General features: G+C 38.1%; 1 protein-coding gene across 2 annotated transcripts in view; it reads right to left on the bottom strand.

The window, feature by feature from the left end:
• Window positions 1-25,546, bottom strand: part of LOC126248139 (dual specificity mitogen-activated protein kinase kinase 7-like) — a 176,284-nt gene that overhangs the window by 87,642 nt on the left and 63,096 nt on the right. For both annotated transcript variants that reach the window (XM_049948835.1, XM_049948834.1), the window contains exon 4: window positions 10,899-11,126. In XM_049948835.1, coding sequence (XP_049804792.1) covers window positions 10,899-11,126 — 228 coding nt within the window. The remainder of the gene's footprint in view (window positions 1-10,898; window positions 11,127-25,546) is intronic.

The raw sequence follows: 25,546 nt of genomic DNA on the forward strand, positions 1-25,546 counted from the left end.
CAAAATAGTCCCCTTCTGACTGAACACACCAACTCCAACGGTGTTTCTACTTTTGGAAACATTCCTGGAAATTTTTTCCCTGAAGTGTGTTAAGGAGACTCCCGTATTTGCCTGGATCTCTTCAATCGAATCAAATCGCTTCCCTTTCAGTGAAAATTTCAGTTTACAAAACAGGTAGAAGTCCGCAGAGGGCAAATCAGGGGAATATGGTGGTTGTGGAAGCACAGGAATTTTGAATTTGTCTTTCCACAATGCAGACATTTTCTTCCGCATCTTTTTGCACAAATGCTCAAGGACACATTTGTAGTATTCCTGGTTAATTGTCTGTCCTCCAGCGGTAAATTCATGATGCACAATACCGGTAGAATAAAAAAAAAATCATCAACATTGTCTCACCTTCGACCGACTTTGCCATGCTTTTTTCGGTCGTGGGGAACCTGGAGTCTTCCGCTGCAAAGACTGTATTCTGGTTTCAGGATCACATCCATATACCCATGATTCGTCACCTGTAATTACTCTATTTAACAAATCTGGGTCATTTTTAGTCTGATTCATCAGTTCTTGGCACACTTCAAGTCGGTATTGTCTCTGGTCACTTGACAACACTTCTGGAATGAATTTTGCGGACACTTGACGCATGTTCAGATCTTCAGTTAAAATTCACTGAACTGCATACAAACTTAAATTAAGTTCAGCAGCCATCTCCCTAATTGTGATTCTATGATCAGAGCACACTAAGTCACAAACTTTCACAACATTTTCATTCGTTTTTGAGGTGGAAGGACAGCTGGACTGTGGTTCATCTTCAAATGATTTGCGGGCACTTTTAAATCTGTTGAACCAGACAAAAACATTTGACTGGCTCATACAATTATCTCCAAAAGCTGCTTTTAATAGTTCGTAAGTCTTAGAAGCTGATTTCCCAGTTTTAAAACAAAATTCAGACAAACTTGTTGCTCCGTTTTTACGTCAATTTTCATGCAGACAGAATCCGGCAACAAGCCCTAACAGACCCACACTCAACCAGCTGCCACAAGGAACTGAATAAAGGAAATGCAGTTTCTTGTCAAAGGGTGTTCAAGGACAAGGCAATGACTCACTTCCCACCCTCCATGTACCTGCCCACCAAACCAGTAAGCAGTAGCAGATCCATTCTTAAAACTTTCCAATCACACCTTGTAACATCTATAAAACCTAAACACAATCTGAACAAACAAAACACCCCAAATCACGTTTCAAAGAATCCAAAGGAAAACTAGCACACAGTGACAAAAATAATTGCCAGATTCTAGGAAGTTATTTTGTATGTCTGCTCAACTGAAAGGCTCCATAGATTGCATTCATTTATGAAAACAATCTAAACATCCATCCACATTCCTCCACCAATAAAGGAAGAAATGAGGAAGATCATCCACGCATTGAAGGACAAGTGGGCACTGGGTGATGATCTGATAACTGCTGAACTGCAGTGGCCTGTAGGGGATAAGGCAATCAATAAACCTGTATCAACTATTCAAGAGATTTGGGAAAGTGATAAGCTTCTAAGTGGCTGGACCTCTACTGTAATTAATAAGAAAGTAGACAGAACAAATGTGAACAACTACTGAGGCATCTATTTCCTACTAAGTACTTACAAGATCCTCTCAAAAGCTCTACAGAATATGGTGGTACAACAAATTGATCCACAATTTGTGGAATACAATGGGGGTTTCAGGAAGGGGCACTCACGCTGAGCAGATTATGAATCTAACGTCCATCCTTTCATATCTTAGGAACATGGAATTTGTGGTGATGTATGCCTCAGTTGATTGAACCACCCTATTCAAATCCTTGAAGAGTTTAGATTAGATAACACAACAAAAGCCAATCTACAGCAAACCTTGACCAACAACACTTCCAAAGTGTAGCTGCACGAAGAAATTTCTAATGTCTTTGAAATCAGGACAGGAATGAGGTATGGAGATGGATTGTCACCTACACTCTTCAACTGTGTTTTAGAAAGAGGCATCCAATACTGGTGGACAGAAATGAGCAATTCAGGAGTAGAAATTGGGGTGAGCCTAGGCTACAGGTATAGGAATTTTACATTCAACAGTCTAGTCTATGCTGATGATCTAGTGATTTTTTTTAGACTCCATAGATATGGCAACAAAACAACCAACTGAAGAAACAGGCAGCTTCAAATCTCCTTTGAGCAAACATAAAATCAGCACCAAGAGAATTGGAGATCAGACAAGGGAACATTAAGCAATCAGGGAAGTTTAAATAACTAAAGGAACCTATAATAAGGGATTGATATCCTTAAGTGCCAAAATCAGACACTACTGCAATGTTATTTGTCCAGTGGCTCTTACAATGCACATGAAAGTTCTAATGGAGAAATCAAAGGCCAAAGAAAGAAAGATTCTGAGAAAAATCCTGTGTCCTAACAAGGAAAAAGAACCACAAACTATATAACCACATGGAGATGATAAGTTACACCATTTGGGAAAGGATTGTCTTTTATGGCCATGTGACATTAATGAGCCCAAGGACATTAACGTACTTTTAAGACAAGAAAACCAAAGGGGCATGGTTCACATAAGTTGGAAAAGATCTACAACTGTCAATTTCTCCTAAAGATATCCAGGAGTGTGATCTGCTTAAGGAAAAACTATGAACACACAAAAGTTTCCACAAAACACTGAATCCGAAGAGAGGGAAGGTGTGGACCCAAGAGAGAAAAGAACAACAACCAAAATAAATGCAGCAGCATTGGGCAGCAGTGAAAGGTCAGAAAAAAGATACAGTTGAATTGACATGGTCCCTACTTGGCCTAGACAAAGAAAGATGCAAATTGTAAAATATGTGCTTGTACCATAAACACGAATGACAAACAGCTTAGTTTACACAGTGCATACATTGTCGTCATTGCTATTATTACTTAATGTTTTACTTTCAGCTATGTCACACATTAATTCTTTAAAATAATGCTAGATTTGACAGTGTGAACTCTAAACCACATAAGAGAAAAACACATGGAAAACTATACTTTCTGTTAGTGCTTGGTGCCAGAATGGCTTGGACAATTCTGGTTGTCTGGTGATGTAAACATATCACTGACCAATGGTGGTGCAAAAGCCTGGCATACTCTAACATCCTATTCTAAGTTCCTTGCACAATGAGCTCAACATGTTCTGCTACTGGATGGTCAATTTTGCTCTTTGCCACAGTTTGCAAGTGACCATTCATACAGCTGGACAACTGTTTGGTGGTCATACCGCCATAGAAGGCTGTGCAGAATTTAAAGCAGATTTGGTAGATGACATAATGTGACCAAGCATGTGTACATATAACTTTGTGTTTTTCTAAGTTGATTCTGAAAATGGGCATTGTCCAAAGGCTTAATTATTTCAATCTTGTTTATGTGGGTGTTGACTCCTCAACTATATGATAAGCAATTCCTTTACTCCTTCCATGATTTGTATTCCACCCACGGCTTTCCAGTACCAAAATTTACCACCACATTCATGTGTGGGACCATTAAGACCACATCATAAACTGATGAGCATTCACAGTTGTTTCTTGAAGTATTGCCAACGTGACCTTGCTGTGCTTGTACTATGAAAAATCGAAAGCAAGAGTCATTACTTTTTCTGAGGGCATACGGATGTACTGTAAAGTTAAATAATGATGGTATCCTCTTGGGTAAAATATTCCAGAAGAAAACAGTTCTCCATTTGGATTTCCAGGCAGGGATTACTCAGGAGGATCAGTTACATGATGATGCACCCTCCTGGGTAACATATTCCAGAAGAAAATAGTCCTCGATTTGGATTACTCAGGAGAACATTATCATGAAAAACAAAACAGTCTACAGATTGGAGTGTGGAATGTTAGATCCCTTATTTGGGTAGGTAGGTTACAAAATTAAAAAAAAAAAAAGGAAACATATAGGTTGAAGGTCTGATATAGTGGGAATTAGTGAAGTTTGGTGGCAGGTTGAACAAGACTTCTGGTAAGGTGAGTACAGGGTGATTTATACAAAATCAAACAGACGTAATGCAGGACTAATAATGATTTTAAAAAAATAGGAATGCAGGTTATCTACTATGAGCGACATAGTGATCATATTGTAGCCAAGACAACATCCACCACAGCAGTACATTTTTACATTCCACCTAGCTCAGCAGATGATGAAAAGATTGAAATACGGTATGATGAGATAAAAGAAATTGTTCCAGTAGTTAAGGGAAAGGAAAATTACGCTGTGATGGGGGACTGCAGTTTAATACTAGAAAAAGGAAGAGAAAGAAAAATAATAGGAGAATATGGACTGGGGAAAATGAATGAAAGAGGAAGCCGCCTGATAGAGTTTTGCACAGAGCATACTTTAATGATCATAACACTTGATTTAAAAATCATGAAAGTAGGTTGTATACATGGAAAAGACCTGAAGACACTGGAAGCTTTCAGATCATTCATATAATGGTAAATCAGAGATTTCCGAACCAGTTTTTAAACTGTAAGACATTTCCAGGAGCAGATGTAGACTCCGACCACAATTTATTGATTAATGAATTGTAGACTAAAACTGAAGAATTTTGAAAATGGTAGGAAATTAAGGGCCTGGATAAGCTGAAAGAACCAGGGATTGTTGAGAGTTTCAAAGAGAGCATTAGGCAGCGATTGACTGAAACATGGGAAAGGAATACAGGAAATACAAATGGGTAGGTTTGGGAGATGAAATAGTGAAGGCAGCAGAGGGTCAAATAGATACAAAGACAAGGCCTAGTAGAAATCCTTGAGTACCATAGGAGATGCTGAATGTAATTTATGAAAGGAGAAAATATTAAAATGCATCAAATGAAGCAGGCGAAAAGGAATACAAACGTCTACAAAATGAGACTGATAGGAAGTACAAAATGGCTATGCAGGAATGGCTAGAGGACAAATGTAAGTCAATAGAAGCATGTATAACTACGAAAAAGATAGATACTAATGACAGGAAAATTAAAGAGGCCTTTTGAGAAAAAAGAAGCAGCTATATGAACATCAAGAGTCTACGTGTAAAACTAGTACTAAGCAAAGAATGGAAAACTGAAAGGTCGAAGGAATGTATAGAGAAATGGGAAATGAAACTGAAGGAAATATTACAGACAAGGAAGAGGAAGTAGATGAAACAGGAGATACGACATTAATGGAAGAATATGCCAGAGCACTGGAAAGCCTAAGCAGAAACAACGCCCCTGGAGTAGCTAATGTTCCCTCAAAACTACTGATACACTTGGGAAAGCCAGTCAAGGCAATACTATTCCAACTAGTGCACAAGATACATGAGACAGGAGAAACACCCCCAGACTTCAAGGAGAAAGTAACAATTCCAGTCCCAAAAAAAAAAAAAAAAATCAGGTACTGAAAAATGTGAATATTACCAAACTATAATTTTAATAAGTCATGGTTGCAAAATACTGGCACAAATTATTTACAGAAGACTGCAAAAACTGATAGAAGCTAGCCTTTGGTAAGATCAGTTTGGGTTCCAGAGAAATGTTGGAAAACCTATAACTTACCTTAGAAGATAGGTTAAAGAAAGACAAACCTATATTTATCAATTTTAAACCTACATTTATAGCTTTTGTACACTTAGAGAAATCTTTTCACAATGTTGACTGGAATACACCTTTCAAAATTCTGAAGCTAGTAGGTGTAAAATATAGCAGGCAAAAGGTTATAGGGTATTTGGGAGGGGGGTAAAATTATGCATGGATCAAAAGTATGCATCATGTCTTCAGGTCCCTAAAGCAGAAGTTCACCATTCGTCCACGAGGCAGCGTATATATCATCAAGTCCTCAGTTCTAGTCTGGATGCTTACAGCTGGAGAAAATTCAGTAAGTCACTTTTGTATGTTTTTGATGTAAAATTTATATAGGTTTGACAGAGTGTTATGTGAATCTAAATGTATTTAAAAATTAGATAAACTCTAAACTCTGTACCCTTACTGGCAGCTATAAGCTTTCAATATCCTCTTACAACACCATGACTTTAGATGTGTATGTAACCTGTAGATTGCTGAAAAAGAAAATAGCAAAATGGGGTAAACATATGTAGGTCTAATGGGGCAGAAGTTCACAGGGCATACTTTTACCACATAATCTGTGCTTTGACTTATATAGCCCCTCGTAGAGTATTCAAACAATTTTTGTTGGTGTTTATTACCTTAGATACCTCATTATTCACCTTAGAGAACTTAAGTTAATTTTTCTTTTCTGTAGCTTTTCTTTCATTGCATAGTGGTTTTTTCAACTCGACAGTCATTAACAGTCTTGCTCTACCACCAACCTCCTGGCCTTATTGAAAACAAGAGCTCAGTATGGCAAGCAACCAAAGCTACCAGGTTTTCAGAGATTGCCTTATACACACATCTTAAAACTAGAAAAGGTAATGAGCATTTCAGCTGATTCACCTTTTTTTCTTCTTCTTCTTCTTCTTCTTCTTTTTATTTTATTGGAGGAAGGACAAGCATTAGTGCAACAGGCAATAAACGTTTTTTTCAGCCTTAGTGTCAGATCAATACGAGATTTACTTTTTGAATTCGTCAAAAAACATTGTGTTCCTAATTTGTTTTTCCATGTAATTATTTGCAATCTTTTTTTTCAGTAGGGGATACAAATAAGCAATTCTTACTTTTGGCCCAGGCCTGCATCTTCTGCACCACACAGTATGGGGTAAATTACACAAAACTATTTTTTAGGAAAAATTTTATTACTCCTTTAACAACAATCAGAATTAATCCTTAAACAATAATCAGAAGACAATGAAACTTCTACAAAATGTTACCAAGATGTCGAACTTGGTGTTGGATGTGTAACTGATATAATATTACTGCAAGTTTTAAAAAATATATTTAGTACAATAAAAAATGTGTACTTTTACCCCCAGTTAATAACTTGTACAGAAACAAGATGGCAGTTTTAAGAGTCGAAGGGTATGACAGGGAAGCAGTGGTTGAAAAGGGAGTGAGACAGGGGTGTAGCCTATCCCCAATGTTATTAAATCTGTACACTGAGCAAGCAGTAAAACAAACCAAATACAAATTTGGAGAAGGAATTGAAGTTCAGAGGGAAGAAATGAAAATTCTGAGGTTTGCTGATGACATTGTAATTATGCCAGAAACAGCAAGTGACTTGAAAGAGCAGTTGAATTGAATAATTTAAATATACAGAAATCTTTTCTGAAGACATTTGTCTGGAGTGTAGCCTTGTATGGAAGTGAAATGTGGACTATTAGCAGTTCACACACGAGGATGATAGAAGCTTCTGAAGTGTTATGCTACTGAAGAATGCTGAAGATTATTTTATTATTTTGGTACACTGTGTAACTAGTGAAGAAGTACTGAACAGAATTGGGAAGAAAAGAAATTTATGGCATAACTTGACTAAAAGAAGGGATTGGTTGATGGGACATAGTCTGAGACATCAAGGAATCATCAATTTAGTACTGAAGGGAAGTGGGGGGGGGGGGGGAGGGGGGGGGGGGGTAAAAATTGTAGAGCAAGACCAAAAGATGAATACAATCAGCAGGTTCAAAAGGATGTAGGTTGTAGTAGATACTTGGGTATGAAGAGGCTTGCACAGGATAGAGTAGCATGGAGAGCTCAATCAAATGAGTCTTCAGGCTGACGACGATGACAACAACAACAACAACAACAACAGAATACTATCCCAGATGTACATCCAAAACGCGGTGGAACATTCACATTCTTGAACTGTAATCATCACACAATCTCAATGACTGACACTACTTAGAACACAGCCATGGGCTAAATAAAGAAACCATGTAATGATAGGTAAATATGTGGCAAAGCAGGTAAATTACAATGAATGAGCACATCTGCATTGTTACAGAGGAAGATTGTGCCAGCTGCCGGCCGGTGTGGCCATGCGGTTCTAGGCGCTTCAGTCTGGAACCGCGTGACCGCTACGGTCGCAGGTTCGAATCCTGCCTCGGGCACGGATGTGTGTGATGTCCTTAGGTTAGTTAGGTTTAAGTAGGGGACTGATGACCACAGATGTTAAGTCCCATAGTGCTCAGAGCCAATTTGACTGTGCCAGCTGCTAACATTAGTGCTGCAGAAAAGGTGGAGCTGCTTTTATATCCGATTCCAGACACGTTTGTTTGGTGTAGGGTCTGGAATTTTGCAAGCGACTGCAGATAAAGTTTTAAAATCTCGTAGGAGTACAAGACACATTTATGTTATGTCAGGGTTGATGATACTGTGATAGAATGTGAGGTTCTGGAGCTGCACTACTGCAGGAAGAGTACACAGTTACAGAACTTCTTGCACATATTTCTGTGTGATCAATGGATAAGAAACCATGCACAATGGTAACCCCAGTCATGGGACTAGCTGTTCTGGCAGTGTTTCTAAAACTACTCAGGACCTCTCCATACTCATTTCCTCTGGTCATCTGCTCGTAATAAACCCTGTCACTTTTCACAAGTTAACAGGTGAAGCCATGAGGGTTGGTCAAAAAGACCTCATTCTGTTAGATAAAATGATACTGTACTTGGCAACAAAAGACTGCAAACCTATGACACAGCAAGTCTTTCAATGCTGAACTGCAACAATTTTAGACTTGTCAATGTTTAATGAATTATAATATAACCTACAGGGAGCTTTGAAACTTTGCTGCTGCTTGAACATTCCATAACCACAATTTTCTAATGTTTATTCAACTAAACTGAGTATCAGCAGCAGCAGCAGCAGCAAACTGACATTCACCTATGGATAATGGCCTTCTCTTTACTTTTCTCTGCACAGAAGTCTTCAGTTACAGATCTCTGTGTTGTTCCTCCATGTTTCTAATGTTAACTACACAATTTCTATTAAGTTGTTGCCCTGTCCTTTCTTATGTTTCTGAAACCAGCAGTTTTCTTATCTCTTTGAATCCAGCAGAGAACTTCTGTGGTCTACCTAACACCCAGTCACATGGCTACATTTCCTGTTCACCTCCATTTAATTTTCACTTGTCATAATTATGTCTGCCAGATCAGTCTGCTTTGTGATCCGTTTGTTTGTTTTCCTATCTCCTTGTAATTCCAAATATGCTTGTCTCCAATGCACACGGTACAACCTTCATTTCTTAATTAAAAGTCTATATTTCACTGCCATATGTCAAAACCGGTAATATATACTGACTGTAAACTTTTTATTTCAGAAAAATTGGAAGTTTTTAATTCATTCTTTTATGCAGGATACAGCCTTTGTTACGATAGTTGTATGCACCAAGTTGAAAGTGTGTGTCGCACCAAAATATGAACGTGGAGGAGTACGGGTATGAGCCAATAACAACCTAAAGCCTTTAATCTGTCCGTGAAACATGCTGGGCTGGAGTAATTCATAGTGCACTTGGCTGACAAAGGTAAGGTTTGAATCCCAGTTGGGCACAAAATTCTAACTTGACACATGAATCATAAGAATTTTAGTTTTTCAACACCAGTTTACTTTACCAAAACAAAACCAAGCCACTTTTACCTTCCTGTTTACTTCATTTCCTGTCAACCCAATAAGATGTCTTCAGCTGCCCTAAATACAAATTCTCATAAACAGTTTCTACGGCTTCACTGTCATTTTTGTACAGTTTTCTTTTCAGCTTTTAACTGTACATTATCTGAGTATTACATTTATATTTAGACTCCACAAGCCATAAACAAGCTGTATTAATTTGTTCTAATAATCATACTACAAGTAAACAGAACAATTTCATCAGCAAAACGATGGGAATTGTTACTATGTATTCTCTCTAAGTTTTCCTTCTAGAGAAAACAAAAACTTCATCCAGAACTGCTGAGAATAGCATCTGTGTATGATATTTTCTTTTCCATCTCCCTTTTCAATTACGAATTTCTTGCTATTTTGATGAGTCTAATGGGATCTGCACAATTCACATATACCAAGCACTGACGTAAGCAGAAGCAATTCCACGTTCCTAAAAGGCTGGTGGTACACATTTTGCTGAAATCGAGATAAAAGCTTTAACAATCTCTATGAACCACAGGCTAGGCATTAATTCATATTCAATACTCCATTTCACTGTAATAAACTGAGAACAGCTAAGACATTATGTCTGGCCAGTCACCGATACTACACTCGGACACAGTCTTCTATTAATTTAAGAAATAAAGGAACATTTGCTACAACATGATTATAAGTTCACCTCAAAATATGACCAAAAACAGTTAGCAGCAAGAGCAACGAACTTTGTCGTGAAGGTGTAGTTACCTATTAGAGATGCTAAAATCTTTTCTGGCATGCAATATCACATTACAAAATCCTTTCAAAACAAAATTAAATCACTGTACAACAATGTGCTTGGGTAGTGTAAATTATTGATCACTCACTCCTCCAAAATCACAACTGATATTTATTAATTAATAGGCTTCCAACAGCCTTGGACTACCACTGCAAGAAAGTGCCTTTTCATTTGGAGATCATAAATGCTGCACAATATCACATTTTGAAAAAAAAAAAAATAAATAAATAAATAAAATAATAAATAAAAAGAGGTAAACTGCCAATAGTTTCTATTTTCAACACAGGCAAGTAATTTTCAAACATTTTCAACTACACAAAGTTTATGTTCTCATTCCTTCCAGATATTGGCAAGGAAACAGAACCCATATAGTAGGCTTGGTAGTGATATCAGAGGAAGTTCTGAGAAATTGAAGTAACTGGCTGCCTCCCCTCCATTATTTTCATGTAAGTCACTATGTTAAGTGTGCACTAATATAAATAAAGGCAATTAGAAGCAAATTACAGAAAGTATCCAAAACGGCAAAATGCCCAAACAGAAAATTTACTTAGAGATAATGACAGCATCTACAAATAAGAAATAAAGTTTAAAATTATACTCACTGCACATGTAACTTTTCCCAAAATGTCTTCTGGTATAGCTTCGTGAAGCCTTTTCAAAAGTTTATCGAAACATGTTGCCATAAGTTCCATATATATCCACACATCAGATTCAGTAATGTAGCATCCCAAGCATTGGACAATAAATGGACAATCATGAGATTTTAATACAACATCCAAATCCATTATTATTCGTTTATTTTCTTCACTATTGCCTGATCTTCTCATTTGCTGCAATTCAATAGAAAAGAGCATAGCACACATTCAGAAATACCAAAATCCTCATTTTCACACAAATTTAATTATATAAAACAAGTTACACCATCAACAATCAAATGGCTGGGTTTATGAGATTCAAATACTCCACTCACTTCAAATTATGTATGTGACAGAAAAGGAAATAGCTCTAAAGCAATTAGAAACTAAAGAATTCTTACAGTTTTCTTCGCTGTTTGATCTACGAAAAATATGTAACTGACCTAACAACATGTAACTGATATAAGCACATAATTATCAAACAAAAATTATCTGCTGATCCTGTTCAGCCAACATACAGTTTCTCTAAAATACCAATGCTCTACATAAAAACTTTCCCTTTGGAAGTTACTTTTACAGTACAGAAAGTGTTTCATTTCAATAAAAGCCTCCAAAATTAATTCCACCAACAGAGCAAAATGGGAAAAAATTCCTTTTTAAGACAACAGGTTTAATCAGATGATGAGAGATCTGAAAAAAGTGTGAATTCTATCATTAAACAGATAGCTGTCATATGTGTTACATATTTACAAAAAGACTATGGAAGAAGGCAGTTCAAATTCCTGTGCAGCCAACACATCTAGGTTTTTCTGTGGTTTCCCAAAATCCCTTAGGGCAAATACAAGGATGGTTCCCTTGAAAAGGATACTCCCAATTTCCTTAGCCATCCTTCGTCAACCCAAGCTTGTGAGCCATCTCTAGTGACTTAGTCATCAACAGAACATTAAAACCTAATCTTCCTTCTTGCATCCAAATCCAAGAAAATAATGGAAATGATTTTGATCCACTGATAGGAAACAAAGATGAAGAATTTCAGTTCTTCACTTGTTTGGGCATGGTATCCCTAGATCCTGCACAATTACCTAAAACAGTTTTTCATAGCTGAACAGAGGCATAGAAAATACTTCAATGTAACAGGTGAAGAAATGGTTCACGTAAATCAAAAGTACAAGTTGTAGGTCAAGATAAAACATACTGCTCAAAAGAATTAGGGGAACATGACTTCGGATGTCTGCCACATTCCACTAAGCAATAATTGAGGACTGGTTATGTTATCAAATTATACCTTTATCTTCGACAAATTAAGTACACAACAAATCACATTACACTCTTGATCATTTACACAAAAAGAACTGAAATGTCCAACATATGTTGAAAACAATGTGGAACCAAGTATTCATTCTGTCATTATGGGCACTTTTCATTGGAATTTGAAAGCTTCATTAACAAAGAGCAGCCTGAAGGATTCCCTTAGAAGAATTTTCCTGCAACTCTAGCAACAAATTTCTTAGCTGATCCAATTGGCGCATACGTTATGGCCAAAGCCCGAAAACCAGCCAGATCCGGAATTTGCCGATCATATCACACTTTGACTGAAAGGATTGACCAAAGTCCAACTACTTAAAAGAATCTTATATACCCAACTTTGTCCAGCCATTCCACGAATTGGTCAGAGACTCGTGGGCAAAATGCAATGTGACTGCACACATGTCGTGAAATCCCTTGGCTAAATCGGACAGCGTTCTGTGATGAAGCAACAATGAGCAGTAGCCAGCACTTTTCTCACTTTCAGTGTTAACTGTGTCGTGCACGTGGTAGATGCTGCGTTTTGGAAAAGGTCCTACATCTGCGCCTTGTTTTCTTCCTGACAAATTGGATTAATTGTGAGTACTTTTATGCTTCCTGGTATTTGTGCATCTTTCAGATTTGGTAAGGAATCGTCGGTTAATTACATGAGCAACTTTTTTGTCTGTCTTTTCTTCCTCCCCCCCCCCCCCCACTTCGCCCACATACTTATGGCTTGTCTTTCAATTATTACATTTTTTCTGTGAAAGTGGACAAGGAAATGACAACTGCATTATTTTAAGGTTCATTATAATGAGTTTAATTAAATTGATTGCTTTGACAGCTGCCAAATAGCTCTGTATGATCACAGTTTTTGGAAAATAATTTTTGCAAATAAGTAAATACAAATGCTCCCAGAAGCGTTCTTGCAGTTGTCATGATCGATGAAGGCTCTGTCTACTAACTGGGAACAGAACATGGTGTTCTCAAGCAACTATACTACAGAAATGAGTTCTCTGTTCTGCACAAGATATTGCTCATGTTGGAATCTGTGGCCAAAGAAGAAAAATAATTATGAACCACATCGTCTTTACAGTCACTGAACAGTGGCCAAGGATACAACCAATGCAACTGATCTACTAAATGCGCCACAAATTGCTGCAAATGCAGAAATAACAAAATACTGTATAATTCCAAATGTCATAAAAGCTTAACTTGTTGTAGTAAGTGAATACCAGTTGTTTGAAAAAGAGTTATAAATTGAATAGATTGTATAAAGTTTACATTTTTTATACGTGAGATTGATAAAATAAATAGACTGCATACAGCTTGGAATTATACATATTCATCCACTCTTTATTTATCTTCTGATTCTGTCCGATCTGTCTACGCCACTTCGCAAACTGGCTGGCCAGATCCCAGACTCAAGAAAAGATCCGACATTGGCCAGTCAATTTACAATGATGGTGGCCATTTCCTGACTTACACAATTTCAAATTGTTCAAACAAATCTGCTTTGCTTCTTTCTTTGGAGTTTGGGTGATTGGTCCCAGCCACTTCACGAACTGGCTGGCCGAATCCCGAAACCAGGAAAAGATTGGACATTGGCCGGCCTGGCCACTTCACAACTTGGCTGGCCAGTTCCCACTTGATTTTGGGCTTTGGTTGTAACATTGTTAATAACGCCAAATAATGTGAGTATTGCATAAAATCAGACTCCTGCACATTTTCAATGCGGTAAGGTGATTACTGTATGCAAGTGTAGCATACTGCTTTCTGTTTGATGATGCATGGCTACAGTAGCCTAAGAATTATCTTGTGCAAATCCATGTACATACAATTACATACCTGTGACAATTACATACCTGTGACATGTTTTGGCATTATCTGTTAAATGAAAATAGACTGCTAGGCCAGAACATTATGATCATTGCACACCATGAGATTCCATGCCACCTAGCGGCATTACAGACACATTGCACAGTGAGGAAAGTGGATAAGTGGAGCAAAGACTAACCAGGAATCATTAAAATGACTATACAGGCCACAAATGGGAAAATCCACTGACATAAGTGATTATTATAGCATGGCACCTGGGAACAAGAATCTCGGAAATGATTATGTTGGTCACCAGTTTGCATTCTACTGTTTTGAGAATGTACAGAAAGTGGTCAGAGGGAGCTGAAACCATGAGTAGACAACAAGATTTCACATGCCAGCACTGCATCTCAAAATATGAAATTCACTACTTTAAGTTCAAACATGACCTAAATCTCCTTTATTTCTCCACCCAGAATACTGCAAAGTTTCAGTCATTTAAGTTTTCTAACTTTCTCTGATATTAAATTGTGTACATAACAAACCAGTTTCCTTTATGAGCATTCTGCAGCAAGGAAAGTCCTGTGGCCCAGCTGATTCGCTAATCACTTGGGAAAGCCAAGTCTGCTTTTGCAAGCTATATTATTTCTATTCCGTCTATGCCTGGATCATAATACCAAAGTGACTGACAGCGAATTGTTTACAAAAGAGCTACCATATCAACAGCCAATGAGAGAGGAAGCTTGGATGTGCCTTCTGTCGTGTTTACTGTTGGCATATCACTCTGCGACAATTACCGACACTAACATAACTGTTGTGATTCAGTTACATTATGTACAGATTTTTTTAAAAATAAAATGCAAAAGAATTTCTGCTCCTATTAGTGAAAGTGAGTAGAAAAGGCAAACTCAGTACTGCAGGTTGAAAGGAAGTATACAAAGGAATTCAGTACTGAATTGAGCACCTGTTGCTGCTGCGGCCATACTGGGCGTGCAGGTAATGGCAAACTAAAAACATTGTACCTTCTGTGTCTAACTGGTGATCACTTTGTTTTTCTGACCCGTGTATGTATTGCATAGCACTGATCGAAATTTGCACTCGGTTATTGACAACATTCAGTAAACTGTTCAGACTTTAACACATATTTTTATCATTTTATCTTTTATCTATTTTTCCACAATGATGAAGCTACACTAATGAATGGTTCACTCTATTTATGTATGAGCCATAAAAAAATTACAAAAAGTGGAAACGTCCCAAAATTATCACACTTACAGCTTTCTTTCTATCCAATGGAAAGTTCACACCACCATTTCTATGGACTAAGAACAAATTCGGAGAAAAATTGTAGTAAGGTATGCTCGCTGTTAACAGTGTTCACTCTCATATATTCACTTTTATAATATCTCACTGTATATATCTCTGCTTCAACAACATGTTGCAAATAACCCAGCATTTGGCTAAACAGCTGTGGAAGACAACCTCTACCTGTTAAAAGTAAGAGTTTCAGCTAAAAAAAAATACAGTGTTCATTAAGGCTACAAATCAAATGCGCTTTAGTTGTATTTGATATCTTCCTACCTTCTTTCACTATTACTATCTTCACACAAAAGTTTGGCAAACTAGTCCGTGCTATCAATTAATTTCCTCGAATAGCTACAATCTTATCCTAGTTTTGGATTAATCAATTTAAGACTATTTTCTACACTGATTAGAACACCATGTGAGCTCAAAACATTAGAGAGAAATGTCTGAGCCAGTTACTCTAGCAGTACAACTTGAATGAAGAGACCACCACTTACCTGTAAAACTAAATGCTGTATGGTAGACTAGCCCACAAAAAGTACAGATGTCACTTTGCTAAATTATAAAACTCTCATTCTTTTTCAGAGCAGGATGCTTACTGACTCCAATAAGTATACATCTGTGTGTTCAAGCTTTCTGCTATGATGAAAGGAGTTTTTTGAAGATCCTGTCAAACAGTTACCTTTCTGTTCTATGTGCCTACATGCCACTCAGTAGTCATCTTATGGGTGGGAGGTTATTCGTCTCAACCATTGTTAATGACAATGACGATGACGATTTTGCAACTTAGGCACTCAACAGTGGTGTTATCTGCAGTCTTCATAAAGTATTTTGAGATGAATGTGTTAAAATATCTATATTTCAGACTCTAAAAGGTAAAATCCCTTGTTAAAATCTAATTCATCCTCTCCCAGTCTCATTCACATTTGGCCACACATCAACACATAAGCAGGAACGACATACACTGGTATTAATTTAACAGGACCCTGTTAACATACTACAAAATTAAGAGTGGTATTAAAAATATTTAGATACAATGTTATTGATCACTGACCACTTGTCAAAATAAAGGATGAGTCAGAAATACTAAGAACTTAAAATGACACCTGAAACATTTGAAGAGAACCACAGAAAATCTAAATTTGAATACCCAGATGAGGATTTGAACCACATTCCTCTCGAATGCAATCATGCACTACAAGATCTTTCCTACGCAGCTAGTAATAGAAATATTACTGTTATTGCTGTGAAATTTATGGCCCTCCTCTGTTTTGAGAGGGAGGAAGGGTCAACACTGCCCCCTCCTTAAGAGGGAATGCCTTTTTAAAAAAAAAAACAACCAACCAAAACAACCCACTCACAAGCTCTGTGAAGGCTCAAGCGACACTGACCAGCCATTGTGCCATCCTCTGCCTTGCTGTATGATGAGGATGAGAGTGGGACATGTAGTAAGCACACCACTCATCCAGCCGTTTTGCTGACTTTCCGGACTGTTGAGCTGGTACTACTCTATCACGTAGCTCCTCAATTGGCATCACAAGGCTGAGTGCACGCTGTACCAGTCTTTCCACCAAGGAAAAAATCCTTGGCAGCTCCAGGAATTGAAACTGGGTCCTCCGCATGGCAGTCATCCACGCTGCCCACTCATCTACGGAGGTGGACTAAAGTTCTCATGAGCCAGATTTAATTAAAAACAGACATAAATTATTTCTTTCTACATTCCATGTACTGCAGCATGTAGTATAAGATTTGCTAATTTCCAGGTGCAGTGTCTCAAGCATAAGATAGTATGTAACACAGCTCCACATACAGAAAGGAAAATTGTATTCTGTTAGAAAATAAAGAAAAGGCAAATGCACTCCTCAGCACGGTTGAAACAGCAGTCCATACAGGTACCTTCAGTCAACATGTACCAATAAGGAGCTGTGACACATAAACAAACGTTGGTAGGTGTGTTTGTTTATCTGAAAGGAGATGTCTATTCAAATTTTGTGCCAGTCGTATCAGAGTGGCACTAGTAGCGCCACTATGAGGATGCAAATCAAGTTTGCTTTAAATACAAGCTGTAACCGTCTTTGAGACTGGATGCAGTGAGTTGATGTTAGTCAAGAATTCCTTTTAGGTGACAAATACGCCATTATCAACACCTCACTTAATTTGGAGGTGATCATGTAATAGGTCTATGAGAAGCTGGATAATCCCTCTCTGGTGCTGCAGAAAAACTTGGTGGGAATGTAGCCACAGAACACAACTGCTAGCAGTTGTGGTCACCAGAATGTATAGTCACAGGAATACTGGGCCCCCAACGGCGACGTGCCACCACCAAGAGGGAAGTTTATCGTGTTTAGCGAATGCCTCTGGTGCATCATACTGCATCTGCAGTAGGAATCTAAGCAGCAGTTGGCACCACAGTGACACAACAAATTGTTAAAATTGGTTACTTCAAGGACAGCTCTGTGCCAGATGCCCTGTAGCGTGCATTCCACCGACCCCAAACCACCACCATTTGCGACTTCACTGGTGTCACCTACACCTGGAGTTATGGTCTGGGATGCGATTTCGTGTGACAGCAGGAGCACTCTCACTGTTACCCCCATGCACCCAGACTGCAAATTTGTGGGTAAATCTGTTGATTTTACCTGTTACGCTGCCATTCATTAACAGCATTTCAGGGAGTATCTTTCAACTGGCTAATGTTCGCTCACATACTGATGTTGTAACCCAACGTGCTCTACAGATTGTCAATGTGTTGCTTTAGCCTGCTCAATCACCAGATCTGTCTCCATCCAGCACATATCAGACGACAACTCCAGTGTTGTTCACAAACAGCATTTACCGTCCCTGTATTGACCGGCCAAGTGCAATAGGCATGAAACTCTATCCCACAAACTGACATCAGGCGCCTGTACAACACAATGTATGCATGTGTGCATGCTGCATTCAACAGTCTGGCTGTTACACAGGTTATTAATGTACCAGCATTTCACATTTGCGATGGCTTATCTCATGCTTACATTAACCTGTGATCTTGCAACGATAATCTCTTAAAAATGTTACCTAGACAAATGTATTCCTAAAATTTCATTACTCTACATTAATGGTGTTTTTTTTTTGTGATTTTCCCCATCAGTGTATATGAGTACGATAGTTTCGGATGATCCACCATGTATGCCTGATGGAATGATCTCTTACTCCCTTGGATTTTACTTTGGTCTTTTGCCCTTGTGCCCCCAAAGGCTGCAAGATTCTCTGCAGATGGACAGTACGTGTGTTGCAGTTCAACATGCCTGAGCCTAATTACAGAATGCCACTTATCATTCTACAAAGAGACAGGTCACCTATTATTCTAGTTCAATGACTTTTAAATTGCTGCTTCCATAGCATTGAGAGTCATTCTTATCAAGTGATTCACACAGTTCTCATCATCATCATCTTAGAGTTAAGAAACAGTCTGTTGATTGAACAACATCCAGTTTGTTATGTTCAGTATCCTTCTAGGCAGAATTTTTGGAGTGAATGCTCTATTTGGCAGATGGATCCAAATATGAATATGGCCAACACACTAAAAGGCACCATCCGCTCTTGTTACTGAGCATGGTGGCAGAGATGCAGAAAGAGAGATCAGTGGCAGAGGATGGGTCTGTTCCAGTACTTCAGTGTATGTTACACCCACATTGAGAAGAAATAGATCCTCTCACATGAGGCTCTTTGGAGAGGGCCTCTCTCTCAAGGACATCTCCGGGTGACAAATGAAGGTCATGTAGGGTGGTTACACCAAATAGAATGTGCAATTTTACAGCAACTGCTTCATCAGTCATTAGAGGTGCAATCATGGAGTGCATGATCCAGTCATGGCTGTGGCCTCGTTTCCATTTAGGTCATTCTTTCAGTTGATGATGTGTATCTCCCGCAGACACAAGTATGGGAATCTTCTCTGTGGACAACACTCTGCTTTTCCACGGGTGTTCTGAACCCATCCAGGTTCATTCATAATACATGATGTGCTTGTGCGTGTGGTTTATCATTTTCCCATTTCTATCTTTTGAGATGCAAAATTGGAAAATCTAAATCGGGGGTGGTTACTGATTTGGTTGGTCAGGTAATTCAAACAAGTTACTGTTTAAATCTTCAGGTGTTGCACTTGTTCTTTACTCTGCTAGTTTAAACTACATTTTCTTAAGATTTCTTCTCAGTTTCCCTGTAGTCTTTTTTTTTATGGAGCAGAGAGAGAAAACGTAGATTTCTCTGAAGGTATTTCCTGTCATTATGTAGTTGCTTTACTTCTTTAATTATTAGAGCTGGCTTAGAAACTATAGGTGACTAGTGTTTCATAAATCAGCAGTCATCCTAATCTTTGTTGAAGAGAGAGCAGTACCAGATGATGCTCTAATGCTCCACTCTATTATAACACAGTGCAGAAACATATGAACTCACAATGAGCTGTGCAAGTGTGGACATAGGCATGATGAAATTAGCAACAACAATCAGGGAGATAATGGAACTGAGAGCTCAAACAATGAACTTAATAATGCCTAGAACCTCCAACGAGATTTTCTAAACTTTATTGATGATGAGGTAACTGGCACAAAAATTCCCTGTAAAAATAGTACAGGTATTTAAACAAAGTTTGTATATGGTCCATGCAACAATGATGCTGAGTAGGGGAGGGTGGGGGGAGTATCTGCTGATGAAACAATATCTGTTAAGAAATAACCTACTCAAGAACAATGAAACAGACAGACACGGAGAGAGAGAGAGAGAGAGAGAGAGAGAGAGAGAGAGAGAGAATCGTGCAACAGATCAGTTCCAAAAATTGCACCACCAACATTCAACTAAAATATACATCACCTGTTGGAGTCTTACCATGACAAAAAGTCACTTGGGTCCACCCACTCGCTTTCCCACATAACCACCATGACTATGGCCTAACCACTGACATAACTGATTCCAGGGTGACCCTGCAAGACATCACTGAATTCTCATTTCAATTCTGCTAAGGTGCTGTGTGTGCAGTCCTGTTATCACAAATTCTGATGTGCCCCAGTTCCCAACAGAATGACAGCCTACAGCCTTTCATCTTGCATCTGAAGAGAACATACAGTGAGAAATCCTAGATGTTCTGAACTAGCTTCTCTGCTAGATACTTTTCTGGAAGCTCTGCCGAGCATGCTGGGATTCAGAACAAATGAGGAAAGCCTTTGAGCAAGCAGATCTTACCTGCTTGAGAATCATCTGGATTACATGTAACTTGACAATGATGATACTGAATTCTGTTGGCAAGCAAATCCTTAGGACATTGTCTGGGGAAACAATGGAACAGCTGAGTCCCATTGCTCAGAACCGTCTGTGTAAACCACTGTTATGACAGCGCTCGATTAAAATACGAAGGAATGTATGCTGATAAACGAAGTTTGTTGTATTGAACTTGTTGCACAGAGGTAAATTAAAACTTATCTTGAATCTCATCATCAGACAAGATGGCTATTTGCTCCAACACTGTGGGAAAATCTTATTTATCTTCTATGCTGTTCTCTATCACAAGCTATTTCATTCGGATCCTAATGGCTTTGCAGGTCATGGCTGGGGAATTAGGAACAATGATGGATGCTGGAGACCGACTGACTTAGTTCTAAAGACGTGCTGTACAATCAGAAGCTGCCATCGAAAAGTACATGGTGGTTCACTGGTAGTGGCACAGAGGATACGGATACAAGTCCCAGTTGCCAGTCTGATACCCAAACAGTGTACTGCATCCAACGTCTTTAAGTAGGAACATCAAGCCCAAATATAAATAGTACAGTCACAGTCTAACAAAACCATACATGAAAAAATAAAATTTACTATGGTGGTGGAGAAAGATGGTTGATTGCTGTTTTTTTGACATCTTGGTGCGACATAAGAGTGATGGCACAAATGGGCATTCAGTGTTTCGATTTTAAAGACCTTGATTCACCAAGCCCACACCATCTCAGATACCGATAGCCTGTAAACAGAACTGGAACACATAAAAATTGTGTTCTTGAACAACAGATATTCATCTCGTCCAGTACAAAGAATACTATAGAAGTACAAAAAACAGAACAAGGAAGAGGATGAGGCCTTCAAACCGACTGCCTGTCTACCATGTATTGGGAATGTTTCATCTAAAATGGGCAGAATATTAACAAGTTATACAGTTAAAGTAATCTTTCGACCTCCTTTCAAAATATTGGTGCTTCTAGGATCCATTCAAGATGACTTATGAGTTGCGCAAAGAAGGTGTTTACAGGATTTTGTGTGAATGTGGCAAATCTTATATAGGATAACCGATGCACATTGTGCAAGATTTCATTATCATAGCATACTCACCTCCTCCAAGCAAATAAGTCCACTATCTCTGAACACTATTTCCACTGGTCATTTGATGAAATATAATGAAACAGAAATTGTGGCCCACGCTTCAAACTTTTGGAGTTCAATCATCAGTGGCAATAAGACTGTCTGGATCCCTTATGAATCAAGACAGCAGTTTTCCATTAAATTCTGCACAAGATACGACTATAGAAGAACTTCGTTCTGTATATAATCGGTATTGTCCTGCGGTCTTACCATGTGATGACAATTGTTTTGATATCGAAGAGGTGAGGTTTCATGACAGTGGGCACGCAGAACTACACACAGACATACAGCAGAAACGCATGCGCTCAAGCAACAGGTGCATAATGCCAACTAGGACACCACATGTGTGATGGGGGATCTTGAATAGGGGAGCTAAGTGTACTGCTCATCAGTATTCTCCTGAAGATGGGCACAACACTATGCACTGAAATATTTTACTAGCATGTTACAAATGTCCGGCAGCTCACCCGAAATTTTATACAACAATCTGTATGTCATAAAAGTTTAAAATTTCACACACAGTGTTTCATCTGTTGAAATTTTAAAACACCTGCTTTTGTGACCAATTGAAAAGCTATTGTTGCAAGAGAGAAGCATCGGTCAATAACAAAATCATCAACAAATAAAGAAATCTTCACTGAAGTCTTCACTATGTCAGTTATGCTGTTTATAGCAATAGCAAAGAGGGTGACACTTAAAATGCTTCCTTGGGGGACATCATTGTATTGTATAAAGCTCTTTGACCACTCTGCAAGGGAATGCTTTAATAAAAGTGGCAACCTTCCATGGAAGCCCAGTTGTGAAGCTAGCTAAGTATTTTATACCTTCACATAGCGTCGTAAGCCTTTTCTATCAAACAATATGCTACACAGCTGTCTGCACAGGAAACATTCCTGTAGAGCTGCTCCAGGAGGGTCAGGTTGTCTAGGGTAGAATGATACTTTTTGAATCCAGAATGGTTGTAGTTACCAAGTTTCTTCCTCTCTAAAACCCAAACTAGACAGCAGTTTACCATCCACTCAAGGGTCTTTCCTATGCAATTTGTGATGGCAACACTACAGTAACTGCTTGTGGACATACTGTACTATCCTTCCTTTGTTCTGGAGGGGTATTACTATGGATTCTCACCATAAGCCTAAGAACAATCCCTGTGATCACATGCAGTTGAAAAGATCTAGGACTGATGAAGGAAAAGCTCAAACTGAGCAAGGATCTGAAGGGAAACCAGCAGCATTATTTTCAAAGGAATAATCCCAGAATTTATCTTAACTGGTTTAAGGAAGCCTAGGAAAAATTAAATCTGATAGACAGGCAATGGTTTGACCCCAGTTCCTCCCAAATGTGAGTCCAGTGCCTTAATCTCTGTGCTATATCTATTGATGCCTGAGCTACATCCTGTTGCCTAACACACAATGTGTGAAAGGTAATAATTGTTTATGGTTTTAGTTACTCTTTGATGTTCTATCCCTGTGATTCTGAATATCTTCCATTGCTTGAAAGCAAATCCAGTCATCAGGTACAATCCGGAACAGTATGCTGACTTTTTTTACCTCTGATCAGATTCTGTCCTAGCAATGGTTTACCACAACACAGATTTTAAAATCACACTGCTTACTCCTGAAGCTTGGATATTTGAAAAATGCCCATTTTATCTATCAGCTTTGTATTTTGGGTGTCTAGGGGAGTGGAACAGTTTCTTTCCTTTTCCTATAACTATTATTAATATTATTTCTTTCTCTTCTCAGACGTTATGTCTGGTCAAAAATGGAAAGTGACGCGGACCTTGATCAAGCGTGTCTTCCTTTTAACTGTACAGTATATGTTATATTGCATTTAGGAACTTTCGGGTAATTGAACATGTATCAATAATTACGGATTTCTGTAGTTGTTTATATAAGTTTGGATGTAGCTGTATTGCATTGATGTACTGGTGGATATTGTATGGTATGACTCCTGTAGTTGATAGTATAATTGGTACAATGTCAACTTTATCCTGATGCCACATGTCCTTGACTTCCTCAGCCAGTTGGATGTATTTTTCAATTTTTTCTCCTGTTTTCTTTTGTATATTTGTTGTATTGGGTATGGATATTTCGATTAGTTGTGTTAATTTCTTCTTTTTATTGGTGAGTATGATGTCAGGTTTGTTATGTGGTGTTGTTTTATCTGTTATAATGGTTCTGTTCCAGTATAATTTGTATTCATCATTCTCCAGTACATTTTGTGGTGCATACTTGTATGTGGGAACGTGTTGTTTTATAAGTTTATGTTGTAAGGCAAGCTGTTGATGTATTATTTTTGCTACATTGTCATGTCTTCTGGGGTATTCTGTATTTGCTAGTATTGTACACCTGCTTGTGATGTGATCTACTGTTTCTATTTGTTGTTTGCAAAGTCTGCATTTATCTGTTGTGGTATTGGGATCTTTAATAATATGCTTGCTGTAATAACTGGTGTTTATTGTTTGATCCAGTATTGCAATCATGAATCCTTCCGTCTCACTGTATATATTGCCTTTTCTTAGCCATGTATTGGATGCGTCTTGATCGATGTGTGGCTGTGTTAGATGATACGGGTGCTTGCCATGTAGTGTTTTCTTTTTCCAATTTACTTTCTTCGTATCTGTTCATGTTATGTGATCTAAAGGGTTGTAGAGGTGGTTATGAAATTGTAGTGGTGTAGCCGATGTATTTATATGAGTGATTGCTTTGTGTATTTTGCTAATTTCTGCTCGTTCTATAAAGAATTTTCTTAAAGTGTCTACCTGTCCATAATGTAGGTTTTTTATGTCGATAAATCCCCTTTCTCCTTCCTTTCTGCTTAATGTGAATCTTTCTGTTGCTGAATGTATGTGATGTATTCTATATTTGTGGCATTGTGATCGTGTAAGTGTATTGAGTGCTTCTAGGTTTGTGTTACTCCATTTCACTACTCCAAACGAGTAGGTCAATATTGGTATAGCATAAGTATTTATAGCTTTTGTCTTGTTTCTTGGTGTCAATTCTGTTTTCAGTATTTTTGTTAGTCTTTGCCTATATTTTTCTTTTAGTTCTTCTTTAATATTTGTGTTATCTATTCCTATTTTTTGTCTGTATCCTAGATATTTATAGGCGTCTGTTTTTTCCATCGCTTCCATGCAGTCGCTGTGGTTATCCAATATGTAATCTTCTTGTTTAGTGTGTTTTCCCTTGACTATGCTATTTTTCTTACATTTGTCTGTTCCAAAAGCCATATTTATATCATTGCTGAATACTTCTGTTATCTTTACTAACTGGGTGAGTTGTTGATTTGTTGCTGCCAGTAGTTTTAGATCATCCATGTATAGCAAATGTGTGATTTTGTGTGGGTATGTTCCAGTAATATTGTATCCATAATTTGTATTATTTAGCATGTTGGATAGTGGGTTCAGAGCAAGGCAGAACCAGAAAGGACTTAATGAGTCTCCTTGGTATATTCCACGCTTAATCTGTATTGGCTGTGATGTGATATTATTTGAATTTGTTTGGATATTAAGTGTGGTTTTCCAATTTTTCATTACTATGTTTAGGAGCTGTATCAATTTAGGATCTACTTTGTATATTTCCAATATTTGTAGTAACCATGAGTGGGGTAGCTATCACAAGCTTTTTGGTAATCAATGTATGCGTAGTGTAGCAACCTTTGTTTAGTTTTAGCTTGATATGTCACCTCAGCATCTATTATCAGTTGCTCTTTACATCCTCGTGCTCCTTTGCAACAGCCTTTTTGTTCTTCATTTATAATTTTGTTCTGAGTTGTATGTGTCATTAATTTCTGTGTAATGACTGAAGTTAATATTTTGTATATTGTTG

The sequence above is a fragment of the Schistocerca nitens genome, chromosome 3, assembly GCF_023898315.1.
Source record: "Schistocerca nitens isolate TAMUIC-IGC-003100 chromosome 3, iqSchNite1.1, whole genome shotgun sequence".
Classification (NCBI taxonomy): Eukaryota; Metazoa; Arthropoda; class Insecta; order Orthoptera; family Acrididae; genus Schistocerca; species Schistocerca nitens.